Source organism: Anomaloglossus baeobatrachus, chromosome 3, assembly GCF_048569485.1.
Source record: "Anomaloglossus baeobatrachus isolate aAnoBae1 chromosome 3, aAnoBae1.hap1, whole genome shotgun sequence".
In the NCBI taxonomy this organism is placed as follows: Eukaryota; Metazoa; Chordata; class Amphibia; order Anura; family Aromobatidae; genus Anomaloglossus; species Anomaloglossus baeobatrachus.
The window spans coordinates 205,869,703-205,894,517 of record NC_134355.1 but is presented as its reverse complement, the minus strand read 5'-3'; the positions used below and the strand labels follow the sequence as shown (position 1 = coordinate 205,894,517).

Genomic DNA, 24,815 nt, shown 5'->3' with positions numbered 1-24,815 from the left:
GCTAGGCAAGGCTTAGAGGGCATGCGACCTGCTGATCCACCCCGACTAGTGCTCAGAGGCACAGTGGTGGCTGAGGATGCAGTTGTAGACGTGCCACCAGTACTCCGACTCTGTCCAGGAAGGCGCAAGGTAACTTCGTCGTCAGTTGCATCCTCCTCCACCGCCGCTGTTGACCTCCTCGAGTGCCTGACTGTGGGTTGACAGTAGGTGGGATCTAGAACTTTCTCATCAATTGTTGTGTTTGCACTCCCCTCACCCTCAGACCTTGCCTCTTCTTGCCCTCACTGAATATTTAAGTTGTCATTCCAATCTGGTATCTGCGTCTCATCGTCATCAGTATGTTCCTCATTGTCTATAACAACAGGTGTTACAGTTTGTGAATAAGGGTCAACATTATGCTCAGAAACATGGTCCTCACGGCCTGAATTAGAGTCACAAAGGTTCTGGGCATCACTGCAGACCATTTCCTGGTCTGTACTCACTGTAGCTTGGGAGCAGACCTCTGATTCCCAGGCTATACTGTGACTGAACAGCTCTTCAGACTCAGCCATCTCAGTTCCACCATACTGTGCAGGGCGGATGGAGACTTCAGAGCTGGGAAAAAGCAAGTGTGATTGAGATGACAACTCAGATGACTGGTGTTTTTTTGATGTGGTAGTTGAGGTGGCGGAGAGGGCACTTGTTGGATCACTTGAGATCCATTCAAGCATTTTCTTTTTTTGGCCATTATCTACCTTTGTTCCAGTTGTTCGTGTCCGTAAAAAAGGGAGCACATTGGATTGTCCACGGTAAGTAGTAGACATCTTACTTTTGCTGGAAGATGGTCTATCTTCAGCAGATGTTAATGGAGCTTTGCCACCTTCCCCACGAACAAACCCTTTTTTCCTTTTCCAACACGCCTCTTCTCCTTTCCACCAGCATCTGTCATTTTGCCACTCATTTTGATTGCGACAAGATTGTGCACTTAAAATGTGGTAGTAAAAATTGAGAGGTGGTGTAGATTGCAGCGGTGGTCTAGCTTTATTAACAGCAGAATAAACAACAATAACTATCCCTGACAATGCAACTATGGCCCTTAAGCTGGCAGCATAGTTTGCTATTATAATGGCTTAGTAACAATGAGTTTGAGTGTGCAATGCAGAGGTGCAGCAAATAGATTTGCACCAGTGGGACACTAATGGAAGTCCAAAAGCCACTTTTAGGATGCCACTAAGTTTCCTCAGTGTTTGCTAGAATAATGTCTTAGTAACAAGGAGTTTGAGTGTGCAATGCAGTGGTGCTGCAAATATCTTTGCACCAGTGGGACAATAATGAAGTCCAACAGCCACTTTTAGGATGCCACTAAGTTTCCTCAGTGTTTGCTAGTATAATGGCTTAGTAACAATGAGTTTGAGTGTGCAATGCAGGGGTGCTGCAAATAGCTTTGCACCAGTGGGACACTAATGGAAGTCCAACAGCCACTTTTAGGATGCCACTAAGTTTCCTCAGTGTTTGCTAGTATAATGGCTTAGTAACAATGAGCTTGAGTGTGCAAAGGGCTGGAGGGTACAGTGGCAGGGTTGTGGGTCTGTGTAGAGGAAAGGAAGCCTCACTTATATCCCTCCTAATGGTGAAATGCAGCTATAAAGTCCCTGACCTTAGCAACACAGACGCTCTTATCTGTAGCTGTTAAAATCTGTTTCCACGGACCTGACTGTCACCTATGGCTCTGAGTCTGCTGTTATTAGCCCTTACAAGGGCTAAAAGAAACTTCTATCCCTATTCTGTATAGCGCTGTGTGTAGAGCGTACACAGCAGTATCGGAGACAGGAGCTACGCCAGCGGTGACTGACACCCAGATGCAGAAGGCAGATAATGGCATCCTGACGGGCAGATACCAGTTTTTATAATGCAGGGACATGTGACATGGACATCCTATCACACATGCCGTTGCTTGTCTGGCTAAAAGTCCACTTAGCTGTATGTGAGTCTGGGATTGGCTGACATGCTGGCCCGCCCCACTACACGCGCGCGCTTAGGGAAGGAAGACAAGGAAAAAAAAAAAATGGCGATCGCCATTATCCCAGCAGCAGTGATCTGAATGCGCTGTTCCCGCACACTATACGCTGAAATTTCATAATAGTGTGAGTCACAGAGTGACTTACACTATTACAGCGGAAAGCCAGCTAATTAGCTTGGCTTTTTGGTGCTAGAACCGTTCTCGAACGTATCTAGAACTATCGAGCTTTAGCAAAAAAGCTCGAGTTCTAGTTCGATCCAGAACAGCCCCCAAATCATTCGAACTGCGAACTGGAGAACCGCGAACCGCGCTCAGCTCTAGTCACTAGCTCGAATTGAGGAGCAGCCATGAAGAAGATTTGGCAAGAGAAACAACATCATCCAGCTCATCGATAGTGGTCTCTCGGCCCAGAAAATTGCCAAGCTGTATTACATGAGTGTCATGACAGTTGAAAGAATATTAAATGAAGTCCATCCATTCAAAAGCCAAGGAGGATGTCCAGGCAAAATATTGGAGTTAACAAGTCGGCTCATCACAAGGTCTAGAAATTCTGGTGCAACAAACATGGCAGTCGAGGTGATTTACAGTCAGGGCCAGAAATATTTGGACAGTGACACAAGTTTTGTTATTTTAGCTGTTTACAAAAACATGTTCAGAAATACAATTATATATATAATATGGGCTGAAAGTGCACACTCCCAGCTGCAATATGAGAGTTTTCACATCCAAATCGGAGAAAGGGTTTAGGAATCATAGCTCTGTAATGCATAGCCTCCTCTTTTTCAAGGGACCAAAAGTAATTGGACAAGGGACTCTAAGGGCAGCAATTAACTCTGAAGGCATCTCTCTCAACCTGTAATCAATGAAGTAGTTAAAAGGTCTGGGGTTTATTACAGGTGTGTGGTTTTGCATTTGGAAGCTGTTGCTGTGACCAGACAACATGCGGTCTAAGGAACTCTCAATTGAGGTGAAGGAGAACATCCTGAGGCTGAAAAAAAAGAAAAAATCCATCAGAGAGATAGCAGACATGCTTGGAGTAGCAAAATCAACAGTCGGGTACATTCTGAGAAAAAAGGAATTGACTGGTGAGCTTGGGAACTCAAAAAGGCCTGGGCGTCCACGGATGACAACAGTGGTGGATGATCGCCGCATACTTTCTTTGGTGAAGAAGAACCCGTTCACAACATCAACTGAAGTCCAGAACACTCTCAGTGAAGTAGGTGTATCTGTCTCTAAGTCAACAGTAAAGAGAAGACTCCATGAAAGTAAATACAAAGGGTTCACATCTAGATGCAAACCATTCATCAATTCCAAAAATAGACAGGCCAGAGTTAAATTTGCTGAAAAAAACCTCATGAAGCCAGCTCAGTTCTGGAAAAGTATTCTATAGACAGATGAGACAAAGATCAACCTGTACCAGAATGATGGGAAGAAAAAAGTTTGGAGAAGAAAGGGAACGGCACATGATCCAAGGCACACCACATCCTCTGTAAAACATGGTGGAGGCAACGTAATGGCATGGGCATGCATGGCTTTCAATGGCACTGGGTCACTTGTGTTTATTGATGACATAACAGCAGACAAGAGTAGCCGGATGAATTCTGAAGTGTACCGGGATATACTTTCAGCCCAGATTCAGCCAAATGCCGCAAAGTTGATCGGACGGCGCTTCATAGTACAGATGGACAATGACCCCAAGCATACAGCCAAAGCTACCCAGGAGTTCATTAGTGCAAAAAAGTGCAATGGCCAAGTCAATCACCAGATCTTAACCCAATTGAGCATGCATTTCACTTGCTCAAATCCAGACTTAAGACGGAAAGACCCACAAACAAGCAAGACCTGAAGGCTGCGGCTGTAAAGGCCTGGCAAAGCATTAAGAAGGAGGAAACCCAGCGTTTGGTGTCCATGGGTTCCAGACTTAAGGCAGTAATTGCCTTCGCAAAAAATATTGAAAATAAAAATATTTTGTTTGGGTTTGGTTTATTTGTCCAATTACTTTTGATCTCCTAAAATGTGGAGTGTTTGTAAAGAAATGTGTACAATTCCTACAATTTCTATCAGATATTTTTGTTCAAACCTTCAAATTAAACGTTACAATCTGCACTTGAATTCTGTTGTAGAGGTTTCATTTCAAATCCAATGTGGTGGCATGCAGAGCCCAACTCGCGAAAATTGTGTCACTGTCCAAATATTTCTGGACCTAACTGTATATACTTCGTAACGGTGAAATCACAGACATCCATGGAAGCATCATGCAACTCTGAAATCGTGGTTCAAAAAAGGTGAAGAAGCCTTACATTCAATATCATAAGAAGCATCAGCTTGCATTTTCATAAATTATTAAAAGAAGAAGAAGATTGGATATGGGTGATTTGGAGTGATGAACCAAAAGTCAATATACCAGACTCTGATGATTCTAATGGGTCTGGAAGACACCAAGGAATATCAAGTTCAATGGAGGAGGCCTGATGATATGGGGTTGGATACGTGGCCAGGATAGATAGTGGTCTCAATACTGAGCTATATGTGAGTATCCTACAATGCAATTAACTTTCTACACTCAAATACTATGGATATGAAAAGGGCGATATAGTGTTCCAGCAAGACAATGACTTGAAGCATGTGTCGAGGTTGACGAAGAAATGGTTCAATGACAATGAAGTAGTGGTGCTCGATTGGCCCGCACAGTATCCCGACCTCTATCCAATTGAAAACTTGTGGGTAGAGTTGAAGAAAAAGCTGTATACCTACTTAAGTGAGTCAACCAGCAAGCACCAACATTGGGAACATGTAGCAGAGACCTGGGATCAGATTTCAGTTGAGACATGCTTGAAACTGATTAAGAGCATGTCCAGAAGGATTTAGGCAGTGTTGAAAGCTAAAGGTGGATTTACAACATACTAATAAAATAATAAAAATTAAAATGTTGATTTTTAGGAGCAAAAGTGTAACAATACAGTGGCATGACAAAAATCTGCATAACTAATCATATGCTAAATTGTTGCCAGTCAAATTTATATATGAGAACTAAAATGATTGTCTAAAAAATGAAGGCAGTCTCAAACTCAGAGCTGTAGTGGATGATGAGATATGGAGCCTGAAAGTCAAAAGTTCAAAACATTGTTACCCTTTTGCTTGTCAATATAGTTTGTAAAACGCTGGGTATTTTACATTATCCCAGACTAGAGACTGGCTTGTGAAACCTATCATTTCATTCATTTCCTTAGCTTTATTTCATATTTTATCCAGACATACCATTGTCAAAAGAGCAAATTTTAATGGTTCATAAAGAATCTCCCAGAATCTTGTAATTGAATTAGATTTTTGCTATGGATGATCGAATACCAAAATATCCACTTCAACGAATATCCGATGAATAGGTCGCCGCTATTCGCGTATTCGCGAATATTCGGAGGGAAATGTAAGTCTATGGGAAGCCCGAATAATTTCACGTTGGACCTAACGGTGAGCTGTGGTGACTGAGGAAAAGGCTGAAATGGATGGGAAAAGGCAGAAACAGTATGGGCACAGCCTGTAGAAGGTGCGTAACTGCATTTCTGCCCCCCCTGACCCTTAACCCCCTCACGACCATTTAAGATGGCAGCGCGCACACCACCGCGCTGCCCGCATTCACCCTCTTCCTCTGCAATGACATATGCGACAGAAAACTCCTCCCTGGGTCCAGCTAAGTCACCCCCCCATACCTCCCCAGTGTTCCCAGTGTTCCCTGGTGTCTCTTTACATGGCGCAACGTTGATCCCCCACGATCCCTCCTCCTTCACAATAAACGCTGGCCGCATGAGCAGAGAGTGGCTCTGAGCTCAGCTTCCTGCTTTGAGAACGGCTGTGCTGGAATCATGCCTGGTCTCTCTCTCTCTTAACCTTTACAATGCAGCTCTGCTCATTCACATTTCCTTTCCCATGCTTTAAACTGCAGCTCTGCTCATTCACATTTCCTTTCCCATGCTTTACACTGCAGCTCTGCTCATTCACGTTCTCTTCCTCATACTTTACACTGCATGTGCGTTTCAAAAAGCATCCAAAACGCTGCATTTTGGATGTATTTTGGATGCATTTTTGACAGTGCGGTCCCACTTGGCCCTGCTACATCCCCATAGAGCATGACTGGCTGTGAGACAGAGCCGCACAATCAGAATGAACTTGGATGAACTTCACCCGATTTCCCGCGGCTCTGTCTGTGTGCTGCGGCCTGATTTGTGATCACAGGTGAAAGACTCACCAGTGACCGCAAATCCCATGAGTGACTGAAGTGAGCCACGCAATCAGCGGTGCCGTCACTCAGCCTACCTGCGGCCAGCTGCAGTCCTCCACCTGAGAGCGGTGGCAGCCTGTAACCTGAGTGACGTCACCGCTGATAACGCGACTCACTTCAGTTGCTCCTGTCCTCTCAGCTTCATGTAAAACTGTAAAGGGGAAAAAAGCGCAATAGGGTCTTACCCGGTATGAGGGTGGACAGACAAGACAAAGAAGCACTCACCTGGTGAGGTTGTGCCAGTCACAACCCCTTATGATAGCCTGTGAGTGCCCGGTGGTTTAGCTGCAGCCCCGGGAGAGGAATTTTGTATCACACAGGTAGAAGAGAAGACCGGGTTTATGCCGCGCTAAAAACCACTGATGCGTGTAAATTAAAAGATTTCCTTTTTATTGGACAATTCCTACGTGTTTCAGAGACATCCGTCTCCTTCCTCAGGAAAAAGAATGTTAATAGGAATAGGTAATATGATTTCTTTTCCTGAGGAAGGAGACGGATGTCTCTGAAACGCGTAGGAACTGTCCAATAAAAAGAAAATCTTTTAATTTACACGCATCAGTGGTTTTTAGCGCGTCATAAACCTGGTCTTCTCTTCTACCTGTGTGATACTCAGCTTCATGTAGCAGAGCTGGATGCTTCGTGGGACCTCATGTGGCTTATGCCGGACCTGGAGGGGTATTTGGGGATTTTAATAAAGTGGTGAAAGAGGGTGTTTTTTTTCTTCTTTTATTCCAAATAAAGGATTTTTACGAGTGTATGTGTTTATTTACTTTCACTTACAGGTTAATCATGGGGGTGTCTCATAGATGCCTGCCATGATTAACCTAGGACTTAGTGGCAGATATGGGCTGCCATTAACTCCTTATTACCCCGATTGCCACCGCACCAGGGCAATTCGGGATGAGTCGGGTAGAGTCCCGGGACTGTCGCATCTAATGGATGCGGCAATTCCGGGCAACTGCTGGCTGATATTTTTAAGCTGGGGAGCTCCCCATAGCGTGGGGCTCCCCATCCTGAGAATACCAGCCTTCATCCATGTGGCTTTAACTTGGCTGGTATCAAAATTGGGGGGACCGCACGTCGGTTTTTTAAAATTATTTATTTATATATTTTACTGCACGATATAGACCTGCCCACCTGCGGCTGTGATTGGTTGCAGGGAGACAGCTGTCACTCAGCGTGGAGGCTCGTCTGAATACAACCAATCATAGATGTCGGTGGGCAGAGGAAGCAGGGAATACAAGATGGAATAATGAGCGGCCGGCATTTTCAAAAGCAGGAGAAGCCGCCAGAGCAGTGTGACAGCTGTGGAGTGCCTCGCCGGTGATCGGTAAGTATGAAAGAGAGAGAGAGACTGACCGACCAAAATGGCCGCTGGCTTATATAGCCCTTATGATGCTGTGCAGCCAAGCCAATCACAGTAACACCACAACAAAGATGGCTGCATCGTTACTGTGAGGGCAAGCAGCCTGACTGCATCTGACTTATTTCACCCCACATGGGTAATGGGGATTTACCCTTGGATTTTGCAACGTAGTTTGTGCTTGCTCTTTATGTGTATAGGCGACTGTGGAGTGTGAGAGCGTTTGTCATGTATTATTATTATTTGTAATTATTGGTAATATATGGAGTGACACATGACAATGCTACTCACTTTCTACTAGATATATGTATACTCCGTGTTGGAATATCTATAGTAAAATCCGGTAACTAGTATTTTGATTCAGCCATTTTTTTTCTATTCATGAATTTAACATTTTTGCCAGTAATTTGAAAAATCACTATACTTTGTACTAATATAGTCGGAGATGAAAAGGCTATCTACATTTGCGATGTATAATCAACTGTTTACTGACGCTTTGCACTGATTTATGAATGGAATATTGACATTGTGATATCGAATTTTGGTTGGACATGATAATTATACGGAGTGATACAGCATTATACGTAGATTGTATCATTGGGGCAAACTATTTTGCTTAATGTACCGAAATATGGGTCACTTGCTTTAAAGGCCCCATTTTTCCTGTAGCCGTGTTTTTTACCACTGAATGAATAATTGTAAAAAATCCTTCTCTTTTTAATGCATTTGACACTTTAATAAAGTTTATTGTATGCACTTTGCTTAAAAAACATTTGGTGAAATGACTCATATTCTTTTCTGAACAAAAAAACATCAGATGTGTTCATTGGCTTGAAAACAGGTGCCAGGAAGTCAGAAATGAAAATGAAAGTATCGTAGCTGATACAGTTTGATACGTCAGATAGCAAATAGTGCGAATACACCGTTATCCGTCGGACACCGAATAGTGGCGATTACATTTGCTTATCCCTAATTATTGCCTTTTAACATGTATCTCATCATAAACTTTGAGGAAGGAGCTTAATCCTGCACTCTCCACCCTATAAAATGTTATAATTGTGAGGAATTCTAGTATAAGTAGTGATCAGGTATATCTAAGCCTTCTCTCTCCTTAGGTTTGTGTAAAGTTTCCAATCTGATACTGGGAAGTCCTTTTATACATATGAAGACTCAGAATAAACTGTTAGGGGTACTTTACAAGCTGCGACATCGCTACCGATATATCGTCGGGGTCACGTCGTTAGTGACGCACATCCGGCACCGGTAGCGACATCGCAGTGTGTAACACTAATGAGCGACGATCAACGATCGCAAAATCGTTCCAAAACGGTGATCGTTCACACGTCGTTCATTTCCTTAATATCGCTGCTGCCACTGGTGCGATGTTGTTTGCTGACCAGGTATGTGTGTGTGACGCTGCCGTAACGATAATGTTCGCTACGGCAGCAAACACCAAATGTCGCACGAGCGACGGGGGTGGGTGCTATCGCGCTCGACATCGCTTGCAATCGCTAGCGATGTCGCAGCGTGTAAAGCACCCCTTAATCTTATAGAAGAAGAGTAAAGGCAACCACACTGATGCATTATATAATAAATAAAGAGCTTATGATATAAGAACAATCTTACTTAGACTTAAGGCCACTTTACACGCTGCGATATCGGTACCGATATCGCTGGCGTGGGTACCCGCCCCCATCGGTTGTGCGACACGGGCAAATCGCTGCCCGTGGCGCACAATATCGCCCGGACCCGTCACACTACTTACCTGCTCTGTGACGTCGCTGTGACTGGCGAACCGCCTCCTTTCTAAGGGGGCAGTCCGTGCGGCATCACAGCGACGTCACTAAGCGGCCGCCCAATCAAAGCGAAGGGGCGGAGATGAGCGGGACGTAACATCACTCCCACCTCATTCCTTCCACATTGCAGGCGACGTCAGGTAAGGTGAGGTTCCTCGTTCCTGCGGCGTCACATGGAGCGATGTGTGCTGCCACAGGAGCGACAAACTACATCGTACACGCTGCAGCAGCGATATTTGAGAAGGGACCCCCATGTCACCGGTGAGCGATTTTGAATGTTTTTGCGACGATTCAAAATCACTCATAGGTGTCACACACAACGACATCGCTAATGCGGCCGGATGTGCGTCACAAATTCCGTGACCCCAAAGACATCGTATTAGCGATGTCGTAGCGTGTAAAGCGGCCTTGACTCTTTCTTTTACAGAAAATGGAAGTTTGCACCATGCATTTGTCTTTTGCTGAAAACAGATTAAAAATGATAAAATATTAAAGGGAACCAATCACCAGGATTTTTGTATATAACCTAAAGCCAATGCTATACTGCCACTATCAGGCTGATTCTCTACATACCTGTAGTGGTCAGCTCGGATGTTTAGGTTTTCAAATCCAAGAAAGTAAAGCTGATAAAATCACCAGCTTCTTGAGTGACAGCAGCTGAGGATCAGATAATATATTCATAGTTATCCCCTCCCCTGTTAGAATTAGCATCAGTATTATGCATTCGATTTAACTTTTCACTACCAGGACCTGTGTGAGGTCATACCCATGTGACCAGAAGGGGCGGGGCCTCAGCAAACAGAAAAATGTTGCTTCCTGGTATCAGCTTGGTTGACTGAGGCCCCGCCCCTTCTGGTCACATGGGTATGACCTTCCACAGGTCCTGGTAGTGAAAAGTTAAATCAATACTTATGCTAATTATAACAGGGGGAGAGGATAAGTATGAATACCCCCCAGATATTATCTGATTCTCAGCTGCTGCCACTCAAGAGGCTGATGATATTATAAACTTTACTTTTTTGGATTTCAAAACCTATACATCCGAGCTGACCACTAAAGGTATGTATAGAATCAGCCTCATAGTGCCAGCACAGCACTGGCTTTAGGTTATATAGGAAAATCCCTTGTTCCCTTTAAGTTATTCATATTCCACATGTTTTTTTACTAATCTGAATTCCAAATTATTTAAATGACAGCACCTCATTTTACTGGCCCAAGAGCAAAACAGGTTTAGGTAGTTTGAGGGCCACCATCATAAGGAAAAAGTTATCCCAGTTAATGGAAAGCAAGCTCTAACAGGGTTCTTAACATTAGGCTAGTTTCACATATCCGGCTTTTCTCCGGTTTGACGGATGCGGCGCACGCCAGTACAGTATGATACAGTACAGTGGCAGCGCCGCAACTTCTGGGTCACATGCTCCAGTCACATGACAGCATGTGACCGGCGCTTGTTGAGCTGCCAGTGTACTGTATACACTGTACTGGCGAGCGCTGCATCCGCCAAACCGGCGAAAAGCCGGATGTGTGAATCCGGCCTTAGTGATTCAGGCCAATCTCTTAGAAGTAGCAGCATAATACAACCTTTTCGTGCAGTGGGCTGTATACTTTGCTGTTAAAGGGTTTAACACCCATCACCCAAATACAGACCACCACTACTGGTATTTCTATTATTTCTTATGTATCAAATACATATATATAATAAGGAAAAAAAAACTAGCCTTCGTAAGATTGTAGTGACTGGACAGTAAAAAAAAGTTAGGTATGTCTCCAGAAATAAGGAGAGGACAAAACTAAACAAAGACTGGCTGAATCGGGAAGGGGTTAGAAATGTATTTATTCGGCCAAAATAGTAAAACAGCCTACAAAAATAAACTTGAAATTGCTGTAATCTTATCAACTTACCCCAATAAAGTTGACATAATTTATACTGCACGATGAATGCATTAAAAATAGCTTTATTTTCTATTTCAGAAGAAACAGTCAACAGATTTTATTCAGTAGATTCTAAGTACACCAATTTATTCTCACTCCAGCAAGAAATAAGCCTTTATATTGGTGTATGGATAGAAAAAGTTGTCTCTTGAACTGTGGAGATAAAACAAAATGTGTCATAAAAGTAAAATATGTATTCTGAACTCAATGGCAGGGTTTCTACTCCTTTTCCAAAATTGAAAAAAAAATATGATAAATACTCATTAACTGTCAATACTAATAATAATTGTCTGTTTGTCTTGCAGTCCTTAAGTAACGAATCAGAAAAATCATCTAATGTCAAATCAGTGACAAGTTTTCAAAAAAAGACCTTTTATAAATTTCACATTTTTCCTGGTAAATGGATCAAAGTTTGGTGTGACAGATTGACATTGCTGGCATTGCTGGACAAGTAAGTACTGGTTTATGAATATTAATGTGAAAAAAGTTTTAGGTAAATCAGAAAACCCTGAAAATATGGATTTGGGCTAGTGAGACATGCAGTTAGATCCAGAAATATTGGGAAAGTGACACAAACTTTATCATTTTAGTTGTTTATCAAAACATATTCAAGGTACAGTTACATAATCAAGGTTAGTGGTATTTTCCCGCTATCTTGTCCTATTTCCTGTATAAACAATGATTCAAACTTGGAATAATAACAAAAATGTTTAATAACAAGAACAAAATTGTTTAAAAGAACTGGGAGTCCTCAGTGGTTGATACTTTTTAATGGCTAACTGAAAAGATGGTAATAATAGCAAGCTTTCGAGACTACTCAGGTCTCTTCATCAGGCATGGTATAACACAAAATCTGAAGAGTCACATATTTATACACAACAGGACATAGAATAGTGCAGTAAAAAAGACTGACAAGGGAGAAAAAGCGCTTGAAAAAATATGGCACTCACTCAATGAATAAAAATTACAAAGTTTTATAAGTGCATAATTAAAACCATACAGCAATACATAAAAATTGACACCACCATATAAACCAAGGGCCTGGTCTCCTTTGCACCTTATCTTTCTGCTCAATGTATGCTAATTTTGACACAAGCTTGGCTTTTTCTATACCTTGTCTGGTTATAGTCGGACTTTATATCAGCTATATTATATGCTTGGTCTGCTTCACCTCTATATGTTTATATGGTTATTTTGTAGACCTTGTCCCACCTTACATTTTCTAATAGTATTGCAATATTCCCCTATATTTTCTTGTGCTCTATTAGGAGCCTTCTCTGCTATTTGATTTGGCAAGATTTATGCTATTATATATTAAAGGAACTTAGGTGCATAAGGGGCCCTTGGTTTATATGGTGGTGTCTATTTTTATGTATTGCTGTATGGTTTTAATTATGCACTAATAAAACTTTGTCATTTTTATTCATTGAGTGAGTGCCATATTTTGTCAAGCACTTTTTCTCCCTTGTCTGTTGCCATTGCTTGACAATTGTGCACCCTTATATCTATTGTCACTACTATTGCGGTTGTGCATCCTCCCTCTTTTGCTCATAACTAAGACTGAGGCAGGAAGGCCATTGTGTGTCCTGTGGTGTTTTGCCCTTTGTTCTATTAATAGAGAACAGGTTGCATCCAAATGGACATTGTGCCTATAACTTCTTGGAAGATACATACCGTATTTTTTGCTTTATAAGACGCACTTTTGTTCCCTCAAATTTTGGGGGAAAGTAGGGGGTGCGTCTTATAATCCGAATATACGCGGGGGGGGATATATATATATATATATACATATATATATATATACTAGAGACCAGGGGAGGTGGGGGCAGCTCTGGAGCTCTGCTGGGGGCTGGTGAAAGCTGCAGGAGTCAGCGGCAGATCTCCTGCTCCCGCTCATGTAATATGCACTGTCGCTGTCCATAACTGTGGTGCTGAAACCGCACCGTGGTAATGGGCTGGGGCAGCGGCGCACATTATATCTGCCTGCGCCCCCCTTTGATGGCACATCCCCCCCTGTGTTAGATATGGCCCCCATGCTGCTGCCCATAATAAAATAAAAAACTCTTTATTTACCTCCTCCAGCTCTGATCTCTCGGTCTCCTGCTGCCGCTGTGATCAGGCACGCAGAGATGATATCACTCTGCTGTGCCTATCACATGACCAGCACTGAGAACCAGGAAGTGCAGGAGATCAGCAGCATGGAGGGAGACATGAGGGAGGACAACACTGGAGAAGGTAAAATAAAGTGTTTATTTTACTAGGGGCAGCAGCATGGGGGCGATATCTAACAGAGGGGAAGGTGTGTCATCCATAGGGGGGCATATCTAACACAGGGGGAGGTGTGCCATCCATAGGGGGCCATATCTAACACAGGGGGAGGTGTGTCATCCATAGGGGGCATATCTAACACAGGGGGAGGTGTGCCATCCATAGGGGGCCATATCTAACACAGGGGGAGGTGTGCCATCCATAGGGGGCCATGGGCAGCACAGGGGGACATGTGCCATCCATAGGGGGCCATGGGCAGCACAGGGGGACTTGTGCCATCCATAGGAGACCTTTGCCAGCTGTAGGAGATGTGTGCCATCTATAGGAGAACTGTGCCAGCTGTAGGGAATAAGTGCCAGCAATAGGGGATGTGTTCCAGCACAGGAGGAAGTGTGGCATAAATAGGGGACATGTTCCATCAATAGGGGATGTTTGCCAGCAATAGGGGACGTGTGCCATCAATGGGGGACATGTGGCATCACTGGGGGACGTGTGCCAGCACAAGGGAACTATATTCAGTATAAGGGGGCCATATCCACGTTAAGGGGGCTAATTTTAGGATGGGGGGGCTTTGAGGGACATATACCCTTTATGATTTGTTAGATGGACACTGGCATTATAAGACGGACCCCATTTAACATTAAAAAAAATTCTCTTTTCCATCACCAAATTTGGGGGTGCGTCTTATAATCAGGTGCGCCTTATAAAGCGAAAAATACGGTAATTCCTGCGGTGTTTGTGAATGGAATGTCCTGCTTGTGGCCTATTGAAAGGTATAAATTATTGTTCATGAATTGGAAAAGCTGTTTGTAGGTCAGTTGTGTCCTGAATGTAGCTGGTTGTATCCCTTACCAGGGGTCTAAGAATACCCTTTACCCATCCAGAAGCCTGTTCAGTGAGGGTGCCCACACATGAAATGATGGGTCTTCCTGGATAATCACCAAAAATGAATGGATGAATGGTCTTCCTTGTGATCACCTACAATCCAAATCTAGAGGTGGTAAGAGGAGCTCCATGGAAACTAAAACCATTATTGCAAAAAGATGCCGAATTAAAATCTGTTTTTCCAGACCCCTCACTTCTGTGTGTTAGGCAGCCCCCGAATCTAAGAAGCATCATTGTCAGAAGTTCCCTGCCCTCTCCAACAACAGGAATGTTTCCCTGCAACCACAAAAAAAAAACGTTAGACCTGTCCATTTATTTTGACAATGGACAACATGAAGATTCCCAGATCACATCAGGACTAGAATATCCCTGGTACCTTCAGCTGCACCACAAGCAATGTGGTGTACTTAATTATATGTACTAAATGTCCAACTGGGGGTCTGTATGTAGGTCTTTTGCCACATTCACTCACCATCTGCCAACTTTCACTCAAAAAAATATTAACTTCCAGTTAAATTTCTAATAGGACATTCAAGGAAGCATGCAATGAAAAAAATACTATTATACATTGGATCATTATGTCACACAAGAATCCCATAGAATAAGTCAATTTCATAATTTATCTTAGGATACCCATTTCTATTAGAATTGTTCTATTATTTTTGTTTTGGAATTCAACAGTCTTTTCTTTTCTGTCACAATTCTCACATATTATGTGTCACTTGATGCAATTTTGACATTGTTTTGTTCTTTCGCAGTTAAAATCTTAATCTTTTTATACATGTAATGGGTTAGACAACACATGTACTGTATATTTGTAAAAGGGATAAAATGAGAGAAACAATGAGTAATATAACATAGTTGCATAGGTTGAAAAAAGACCTTGGTCCATCTAAATAACAATTGGAAGGATTAAATAATTCAGTATGATTGCTGCATTTGAATGACCAAACATTACTTCCCACCAATAACCTTTAGCATTGTTTTCCAATAGATGGGTAATCTTTTTTCGTTCATTTTGGTCATGATGTAATAGAATCGTGGCATTTGTCTTCTCTTAAGATTTATCAATAAATCTTCATTCCTATTAAATTTTACCAGTCTCCAAATTATTTTCCCATTTCCAAGCTTAGGCCTTGTGCCCACAGGGCGTTTTTACAGCATTTTTTCTAGCGTTTTTCATTGCTTTTTTAATCAATAAATGCAAGGAAAAAGCATCCCAGCAAAGTCTATGAGAATCAGGACTTGCTGTCCTGAATTTCAGTTGCTTTTTTTCTTGCTGAAAAAAGAAGCAACATGTCAATTGTTTTAGCGTTTTTTCCTGCTTTTTTTCCCAATTGACTTCAGGGAAAAAAGCAAGAAAAAACGCATGTGTAATGCCCACGTTGCTTTATATTTTATGCGTTTGGGCGTTTTTAGGGAGAAAAGAAAGCTATGGCTATGTAGATTCCTTCATAGAAGAAAGCGACATGAACTGTATTCACCTTGTGACATCCCCGAACTTCTCTGTAGCGACGTGTCGCGGTAAACAATGCAAGGACCCCCGCTGACGTCACAAGGTGAATAGTTCATCCCAGCGGGGGATCTCCAGGAAAGCCCCTGATAATTCTCCGCCATGAATTATATTCACTTCCTGACATCCTCGGACCTCCCTGCAAAGAGATGTCGCGGTAAAACACCACAAGCATACTGAATGCCTGGTGCCCAGCCTATGCCACATAAATGCAGGCAACCCCCGCTGAAGTCAAGGTGAACCCCGAAAAACCCCAGTGATCCTCCTGCATGAACTGTGTTCACCTTGTGCTGTGCACCAGGCATTCAGTATTCTTGCAGTGTTTTATGACACCACTCTACAGGGAGGTCCAGGCATGTCACAAGTTGAATGCAGTTCATGTAGGAGGATCACCGGGGTTTCCTGGAGATCCGCCGCTGGGATGAACTCTGCACCTTACTCACCTCTCTGCAGACTCCCGGGTCACGTCCGATGGGCTCCAGGACCTGCCGGTAAGCAGCTGATTGTTTACATTCAGCGGTGAAAAGCCTGCCGGCTTTTTAACAAGCAGAGAATGAATCAGCTGATCTTCGCTGAACTTAAACGATAAAATGATGCTATCAGGTGATAGCATCAGCTGCTTACCAGCGGGTCATGGAGCCCATGGGACTTTTAAACAATCAGCTAATGTGTAATCTGATTCAAGTCCTTGAACCTGTGTCAGGTTCAAAGACCTGAATCCAATATCATCTGATCAGAAGGCAAACCGATCAGATGATGTGTCATCATCTGATCAGTTTGCCTTCTGATCAAATGATATTGGATCCGGATTGGACATTGCGGGACCCTTGACACAGGACTACGGCAGAGGGGGGTTCTTTAGTTCAATAAAGATGGAGTCACTAATTGTGTTGTGTTTTATTTCTAATAAAAAATATTTTTCTGTGTGTTGTGTTTTTTATTATTTTTACTAGAAATTCATGGTGGCTATGTCTAATAATGGCGTGACACCATGAATTTCAGGCTTAGGGCCAGCTGATAATACAAAGCTGGCCCTAATCCCATTATTACCCAGTGAGCCACCCGATACCAGGGCCACTGGAAGAGTTGGATACAGTGCCAGAAGATGGCGCTTCCTATGAACGCGCCATTTTCTGGGGTGGCTGCGGACTGCAATTCGCAGCGAGGGGGGGCCCAGAAAAGCTTGGGCCACACTGTGCTGTGGATTCCAGTCCCCAGCTGCCTAGTTGTACTTGGCTAGATACAGAAATCGGGTGAAGCCCACATCGTTTTTTTTTTTTTTAATTATTTTATGAAATTCATGAAATAATTAAAAAGAAGGGCTTCCCTATATTTTTGGTTCCCAGCTGGGTACAAATAGGCAGCTGGGTGTTGGGGGCAGCCCGTACCTGCCTGCTGTACCTTGCTGGCATACAAAAATATGGCGAAACCCATGTTAATTTTTTGGTTTTATTTTTTTTTTAAATTTATTAAAAAAAAATAAAAAAAACAAACACATAACCCAAAAGGGTTAGGGGTAAAGAAAATAAATGCGTGGGCTCCCACTGCATTTTCTATTGCTAGCTAAGGGTAACCCAAACAGCTACTGGCTGCTAAACCCTACTTCTTAGTGTTACCTTCACTGGCAATGGAAAATCCAGGGAAGCAATATTTTCTTGAGGGTTTTTTTTGCCAAAAAACGAAAAAAAAAATGACGTGGACTTTGCCCAATTTTTGTGTCGAGCCAGGTACAACCAGACAGCTAGGGAGTGGAATCTGCAGTGCAGAGTGGCCCAAGCTTTCGGGGCCCGCTGCTGCATACTGCAGTCTGCAGCTGCCCCAGAAAATGGTGCTTTCATACAAGCGCCATCTTCTGGCACTGTATCCAACTCTTCCAGCGGACCTGGTGTCGGGTGGCACGCTGGGTAATAAGGCTTTAATATTAGCTTTGTTTTACCAGCTGGTATTAAGTCCGAGATTCTTAATGTCAGGCCAAGTTTGACCCGGCCATTAAGAATCTCCAATAAAGTGTTAAAGTATTTTTCTGTGTGGTGTCTTTTTTTATTAGAAATAAATACACAGACACACTTAGGGACTCCCATCTTTATTACTTCCTCTCTTCCCCCCTCCTCGATCCTGGTCTTCAGTCACTGATCTAGCTTTGCTAGATCAGAAAGCACGGGGGAAGGAAGAACGCTTCTGCTCCTCGTGCTGTCTAATCACTCAATGTGTGAGCAAAGACTGCGGGTTGGTAAGCGGTGACGTCACCACTACCACCATTACCATAGTAACCTAATTAGAGGGTTACTATAGCAACGGTGATCTCCGAGCACCTGATTCCCGACGCCGCTATTCACCTGAATGAGCCGGTGGATAGCGGCGCCGGTAAACGATCTGATAGATCATCATTTTCATATCACTTTTATTCCAAAATGGAGATTGAAGAAAATGGGTTGAACAAGGAAATTACATCAGAACACCTTTTTTTTCACATCAAAGTTTAATGAGCTGAAACAAGCATTCAATAGTAACAAAGAAAGCATGACAAGAAGCAAGAAAAAAAGCATGAAAGCATGAAAAGAAGCACAGAAAAAAGCAGCTGTTCATAACCATTATAGCAGGAGCCTAGCTGCGCATACATAGAGGTTTGCAGTCCAAATAGTGGCATTTTTCCCAGATATGGATGTTTTTAACCTAGATAGTGGCATTTAAGTTAGGTTCCCGGAATACAGAGATATACCTTGCCGTTTGGTGTCCGGGCTTACAAGCATTGGCCAATACATAACCTAAATATCTCTCTTTTGCAGTAATGCAGTGCCATATTTTCCCTAGTACATTTTTGGATTTTTCAGTGTGCAACTGTTTGCATTTATAGTTACTATGTTTTTTTAGTTAGCACCTGTTCACATTTGTTGAATGTGCTGGTCAGTTTTTTGATATTTCTAGTGAGTGTCTTTCTGACTGGGCACTCCGCCCTAAGACCTGGCTGTTCATAACCATTATAGCAGGAGCCTAGCTGCCCATACATGGAGGTTTGCAGTCCAAATAGTGGCATTTTTCCCAGATATGGATGTTTTTAACCTAGATAGTCGCATTTAAGTTAGGTTCCCGGATTACAGAGATATACCTTGCTGTTTGGTGTCCGGGCTTACATGCATTGGCCAATACATAAACTAAATATCTCTCTTTTGCAGTAATGCAGTGCAATATTTTTCCCCAGTACATTTTTGGCTTTTTCAGTGTGCAACTCTTTGCAGTTATAGGAGAAGTGTCAAAGACAGTCCATAAGGCGCCTGTCACATGGTTTTATCGAGTCAAGGCCAATCCTGTTCGTGAAGCCAGGAAAGCTGTCCCGCCCCAGGGCTATGGGTACTCGTTCCCGGGCCGTATACATACGGGGAACAGTTCACTGGGTGGCCATTGCCCAATTCTGGGACCCTGGGGGTCACTTTAAAAAGGGGGTTATGTACAGGGGAATGTTTATAAATTTTTGATAGTGACGTCACTTGCGTGTTGCGGTTATAGTTATGGAACCGCTGCTGTATAGTTTCTCACTGCTGGGGCAGGTCTTAGTGGCAGCCTGGATGTTGGGCCCTCCGCAAGTAGGGCCAGGTACCCAGGGGGTAGGTGATGGAGTTAGGCACGGAAAGAAGGTAGGCCACACACGGGATTGCAGTGTAACTGGGTTCTTTACTCACAGTGGTTCGGTGGCTGATACCCGGAGAAAGGCTGGTCTTTACCTCTAGTCGCCTTATTCCCAGTGCCGGTTTGGTGACCTGGTGGCCTCTTTCACCTGCACCCTTCTCAAGTTGGTGTGTCCCCATGGCTTTGAGCATCTTGGGGGTCCCTTCCTTGTAGTCTTTCAGTCTTTAGTCCGTACGGCGGGAAGTTTGAACCCTGTAGGGTCGGTGTTTGGTTCCGGGCCCTAGTTCTCCCGTTTGCCTGACCTAGAATTCTGTACCTCGTCGGTGCTATGGTTCTGGGTGCACTCCACCGTACTCCACTGGCAACCACACGCCTGTACCCTCAAGTCACCATCATACACTCCCGTCAGTGCGGTTACGTCTGTCTCCTCTCACTTCCACTTGCAGACTCCAATTGACTGTCTGACCCCCCCACCGGGTTGTCCTCTAGTGGACTGGATCGGCTCCACCCCTGGGTGGCCATCCATTGGGTCCAAGTTTAGTCTGTCACCAGTCATTGGGGAAGAGAATAACTGGGATTATAATGTGTTTTGCTGTTACCGGCACTGGTCTTCCAGGTTCCTGTGGTAGGCCCTGCATCTTTGATAGGATGCAGTACCGTGTAGCTCCTGATGGCTTTAGGAGCACTACACCTGTGCATGCTGATGGTGGTCAGGTTTGTAGTGGTCAGGTCCCTGCTGATCTTGAAATGGCACAGGTTGAAAATGACTGTTTTTTTAATTGTCTGCACGGTCTTTAAAAAACCACCAGATAATGGAACACCTAAAACTTGGCTGTGTGTGTGCGCTACCGGGAACAGTATAATGCATACTCCAACTAGCCACCCCACTGCCTCTTCCTGTCTGTTTTGGTGCTGCAGATCTATCCCAGTCTGCACTGCTGTCCTTGCTCTGCATGCCACATTCCCAGTTTGGATCAGTGACTTCATTGAAACAGAAAAAATGTAGCAAGTCTAGCATGTAAAAAAGACTCATTCTTTCTTCCAAAATTATGATAAAATCTTCAAAAATGGAGACATACAGAAATATGAAACACCAGGTCTAGTTGGTCCGGTTTATGCGTTTCAAGAGAAATCTCTTAGTCATAACCTGGTCCCAATGTGACAGAAAGGCTACAAGAAAGTTGGTTAATTGGATTCCACCATTTATTTGCTGAGAGGGTGTATGCCTCTGCCTTTATTTCTACCCTTTCATGTCTAAAAGGTTAATTTACCACTAATACACATATTTAGGAAACATGAATATAAATATCATCCAGTATTAGAAAATCCACAATCATAACATATATGCATGATAGAATGCTCAGTAAATTTATAGATCATCATCAGCCCATTTTACTGAAAAAGAGAGAGAAAAAAAAAGGGAAAAAAAAACATTTTTGGAGAAAAATAAGAGGGGATGCAGGACATGTAGGTCTCCCCATGTAATCGTGAAAAATCAAGTCCAGTTTATATAAGAAAAAGACTGTACATAGAATTTTTTTTGGGGCATAAGAAGTTTAAACAAAATTAAGGTAAAATAGCACAAAGAATAGTACAATAGTACAAAAGTGCAAAACACTTACCATACAGAGATACAGACAGGCATAGGGTGATGATGAGTTATATGTTAAATGCTATGGCTGATCATTGGATAGATACTCAACAATTTCTTATTCTTCTTTTATAGTGTCTGAAAGTTAATCTATGGTATATCCTTAGATTTCATTTTTATTGTTTTGTTTTGCAGAACAGAAAACATTGTCGAGAACATCCTAGCCATATTATTAGCCATCTTTGTGTCATTTTTTGGATTTTCAGTTTTGCAAAAAGATATCTTTAGAGATATCTGGATATTTCAGTTTTGTGTTGTCATTGCTAGCTGCCAGTTTTGCCTTCTCAAGGTAAGAATATATGTATACTGATTACTGGATTGTTTCTGTAGTATGTGCATGGATTTTTATAATATCCACTCAAATGAATGGAACAACTGTAATCATTTATGTACAATGCCTTCAAAAAAGTGTATATACCCCTTGAACTTTTCCACATTTTGAATTCAAAGCAATTTTGAAGTCTTTCAACATATTCTCAAATTCAAATACATGAACATTCTTTGATCTAAACCATTCCATTGTAGCTCTAGTAGTATTTTTAGGGTGATTGTCCTGCTAGAAAGTAAACCTAAAGCCTGCTTTACACCTTGCAATTAAGCATACAATATCATATGCGATCGTTCCCGCCCCCATCGTATGTGCTGCACGTTCAATTTGTTGAATGTGTCGCACAAACGAATAACCCCCCCGTCACACGTACTTACCCTTCCATATGACCTCGCTGTGGGCGGCCAACATCCACTTCCTGGAGTGGGAGGGATGTTCGGCGTCACATCGACGTCACGCGGCAGCCGGCCAATAGAAGCGGAGGGGCGGAGATGAGCGGGACGTAAACATCCCGTCCACCTCCTTCCTTCCGCATTCCAGGTGGGACACAGGTAAGATCTGTTCTTCGTTCCCAGGGTGTCACACACTATGATGTGTGCTACCCCGGGTACGATGGACAACCTGACGTTCCTTTTTTAGGAAATGAACAACGTGCATGTGATGAACGTTTTACCGTTCAATCACAATCGCACGTAGCTGTTATGATGTACGATGCCGGATGTGCGTCACGACGCGACCCCGCCGACACATCGTAACATATATTGTAGCGTGTAAAGCGCCCTTAAGTCCCAGTCTCAAGTATTTTGTAACCTCCAACACATTTCTCTACAGGACTGCCCTGTATTTAGCTTCATCCATCTTACCATCAACTCTGCTTAGCTTCCATGTCTCTGCCCCATAGCATCATGCTGCCACCACCATGTTTGACGGTGGTAATGGTGTTTTCCGGGTGATGTTCATTGTTTTCTACGACAACTAGCATTTTGCATGTAGTCCAAAAAAGTTGCACTTTGGTCTCATCTAGAGTTGAGCGATGTTCGAGGTTCGCCAATTTCATGTTCGAGTGATTTTGGGGGGTGTGCTCAAGATCGAACGCGAACTCGAGCTTTTTGCTAAAAGCTCGATAGCTCGAGTTACGTTTGAGAACGGTTCGATCAGCAAAAAGCCTATCTATTTACTAGCTGGCTTTTCACTGTAATAGTGTGAGTCACTGTGACTCACACTATTATCAAATTTCATCGTATAGTGTGCGGGGGGGGACGCGGTTTAGATCTGTGCTGCTGAGAGAATGCCGATCACCATTTTTTTTTTTCCTAAGCGCGCGTGCAGTGGGGCGGGCCAGGATGTCAGCCAATCACAAACACACACACAGCTAAGTGTACTTTTTGCCAGACAAGCAAGGGCATGTGTCATAGGCTGTCCATGTCACATGTCCTTGCCTTATAAATCCGGCCATTTTCCCTCACGCCACCATTATCTGCCTTGTGTGTGTGGGTGACAGTCACCGCTCACGCTGCTGCCGCCGCTCCTGCTGTATACGCTATACACACAGCGCTGTACAGATTGGGGACTGCAGTTTTTTTCAGCCCTTTTCAGGGCTGATTTCCAGGCACTCAGAGCCATAGCTGACAGGCAGGTCCGTGGAAATGCTGTTTACAGCTTTAGATAACAGCGTCTGTGTACCTCAGCTCAGGGAATTCCTTGCTGCATTTCATCATTAGGAGGGATAGAAAGTGAAGCTTCCTTTACTGTCCTGGTACCCATAGAACCCGGCCACTGTACCCACCTGCCCTCATTGGCCACGCTGTTTTTATAGCAAACAGTGCTGAAACTTAGTGGCATCCAAACAGTGTCTGCTATCTTAAATTTGTGTCCCACTGGTGCCAAGAAAGTTCCACCACCTCTGCATGCTAGCCTCCTGCACATTTTGCTACGCTATTTTTATAGCAAACAGTGCTGAAACGTAGTGGCATCCAAATAGTGTCTGCTATACTAAATTTGTGTCCCACTAGTGCCAAGCAAGTTCCACCACCTCTGCATGCTAGCCTCCTGCACATTTTGCTATGCTATTTTTATGGAAAACAGTGCTGAAACTTAGTGGAATCCAAAAAGTGTCTGCTATACTAAATATATTGTCCCACTGGTGCCAAGCAAGTTCCACCACCTCTGCATGCTAGCCTCCTGCACATTTTGCTACTCTATTTTTATAGCAAACAGTGCTGAAACTTAGTGGCATCCAAACACTGTCTGCTATCCTAAATTAGTGTCCCACTGGTGCCAAGCAAGTTCCACCACCTCTGCATGCTAGCCTCCTGCACATTTTGCTACGCTATTTTTATAGCACAATCAGGGAATTCCTTGCTGCATTTCATCATTAGGAGGGATAGAAAGTGAGGCTTACTTTACTGTCCTGGTACCCACAGAACACGGCCACTGTACCCACCTGCCCACTTTTGCCACGCTATTTTATTTGCTTAAAGAGCTGACACTTTTTCTGTCATCCTAAAAGTGTCTTGAATACTAAGTTATTGTTCCTTTGCTGCCAAGCAAGGTACACCACATGTGCATTCTACACTCCTTTCCATTTCTTCTATGCAATTTTAGTTTACAAAAGTGCTGACACTTTTAGGGGCATACTGCAATTGTCTGGGATACTACCTTACTGTTCCTTTGCTGCCAAGCAAGGTACAACACATGTGCATTCTACACTCCTCCATTTCTGCTACGCAATTTTAATTTACAAAAGTGCTGACACTTTTAGGGGCATACTACAATTGTCTGGGATACTACCTTACTGTTCATTTTCTGCCAAGCAAGGTACAACACATGTGCATTCTACACGCCTTGCCATTTCTGGTACGCAATTATTAACTGCAGGTAGTCCAGCCAATCTGTGACGAAGGTGCAGGCGTGTATATAATGTTGCCTTCATCCCATGGTGGTTCTCTTGATGTGTGACAGAGCTGAACAATACCATCTGTATCCACTTCCAAAACAACTGACGACCTGTCAATCACACTCCCAGTTGCAATTAAAGGGGTGGAAGTTTAGCAAGAAGAAGCATGTGTGACTGCTGTCCCCACAGTCACAGAGGATGCAGAGCACGCAGATGCACTTGATGGGGCAGGCAGTGGTTGCACAGCCCCGCTAGGCCGCATTGTAGCACAGTGAAATTCCCAT

At 43.3% G+C, this 24,815-nt stretch overlaps 1 protein-coding gene across 1 annotated transcript in view; it reads left to right on the top strand.

Annotated features, from left to right (window-relative positions):
* Positions 1-24,815, top strand: part of PCNX2 (pecanex 2) — a 1,407,555-nt gene that overhangs the window by 468,639 nt on the left and 914,101 nt on the right. Inside the window, exons 9-10 of the mRNA XM_075339694.1 lie at positions 11,672-11,817; positions 21,443-21,596. Coding sequence (XP_075195809.1) covers positions 11,672-11,817; positions 21,443-21,596 — 300 coding nt within the window. The remainder of the gene's footprint in view (positions 1-11,671; positions 11,818-21,442; positions 21,597-24,815) is intronic.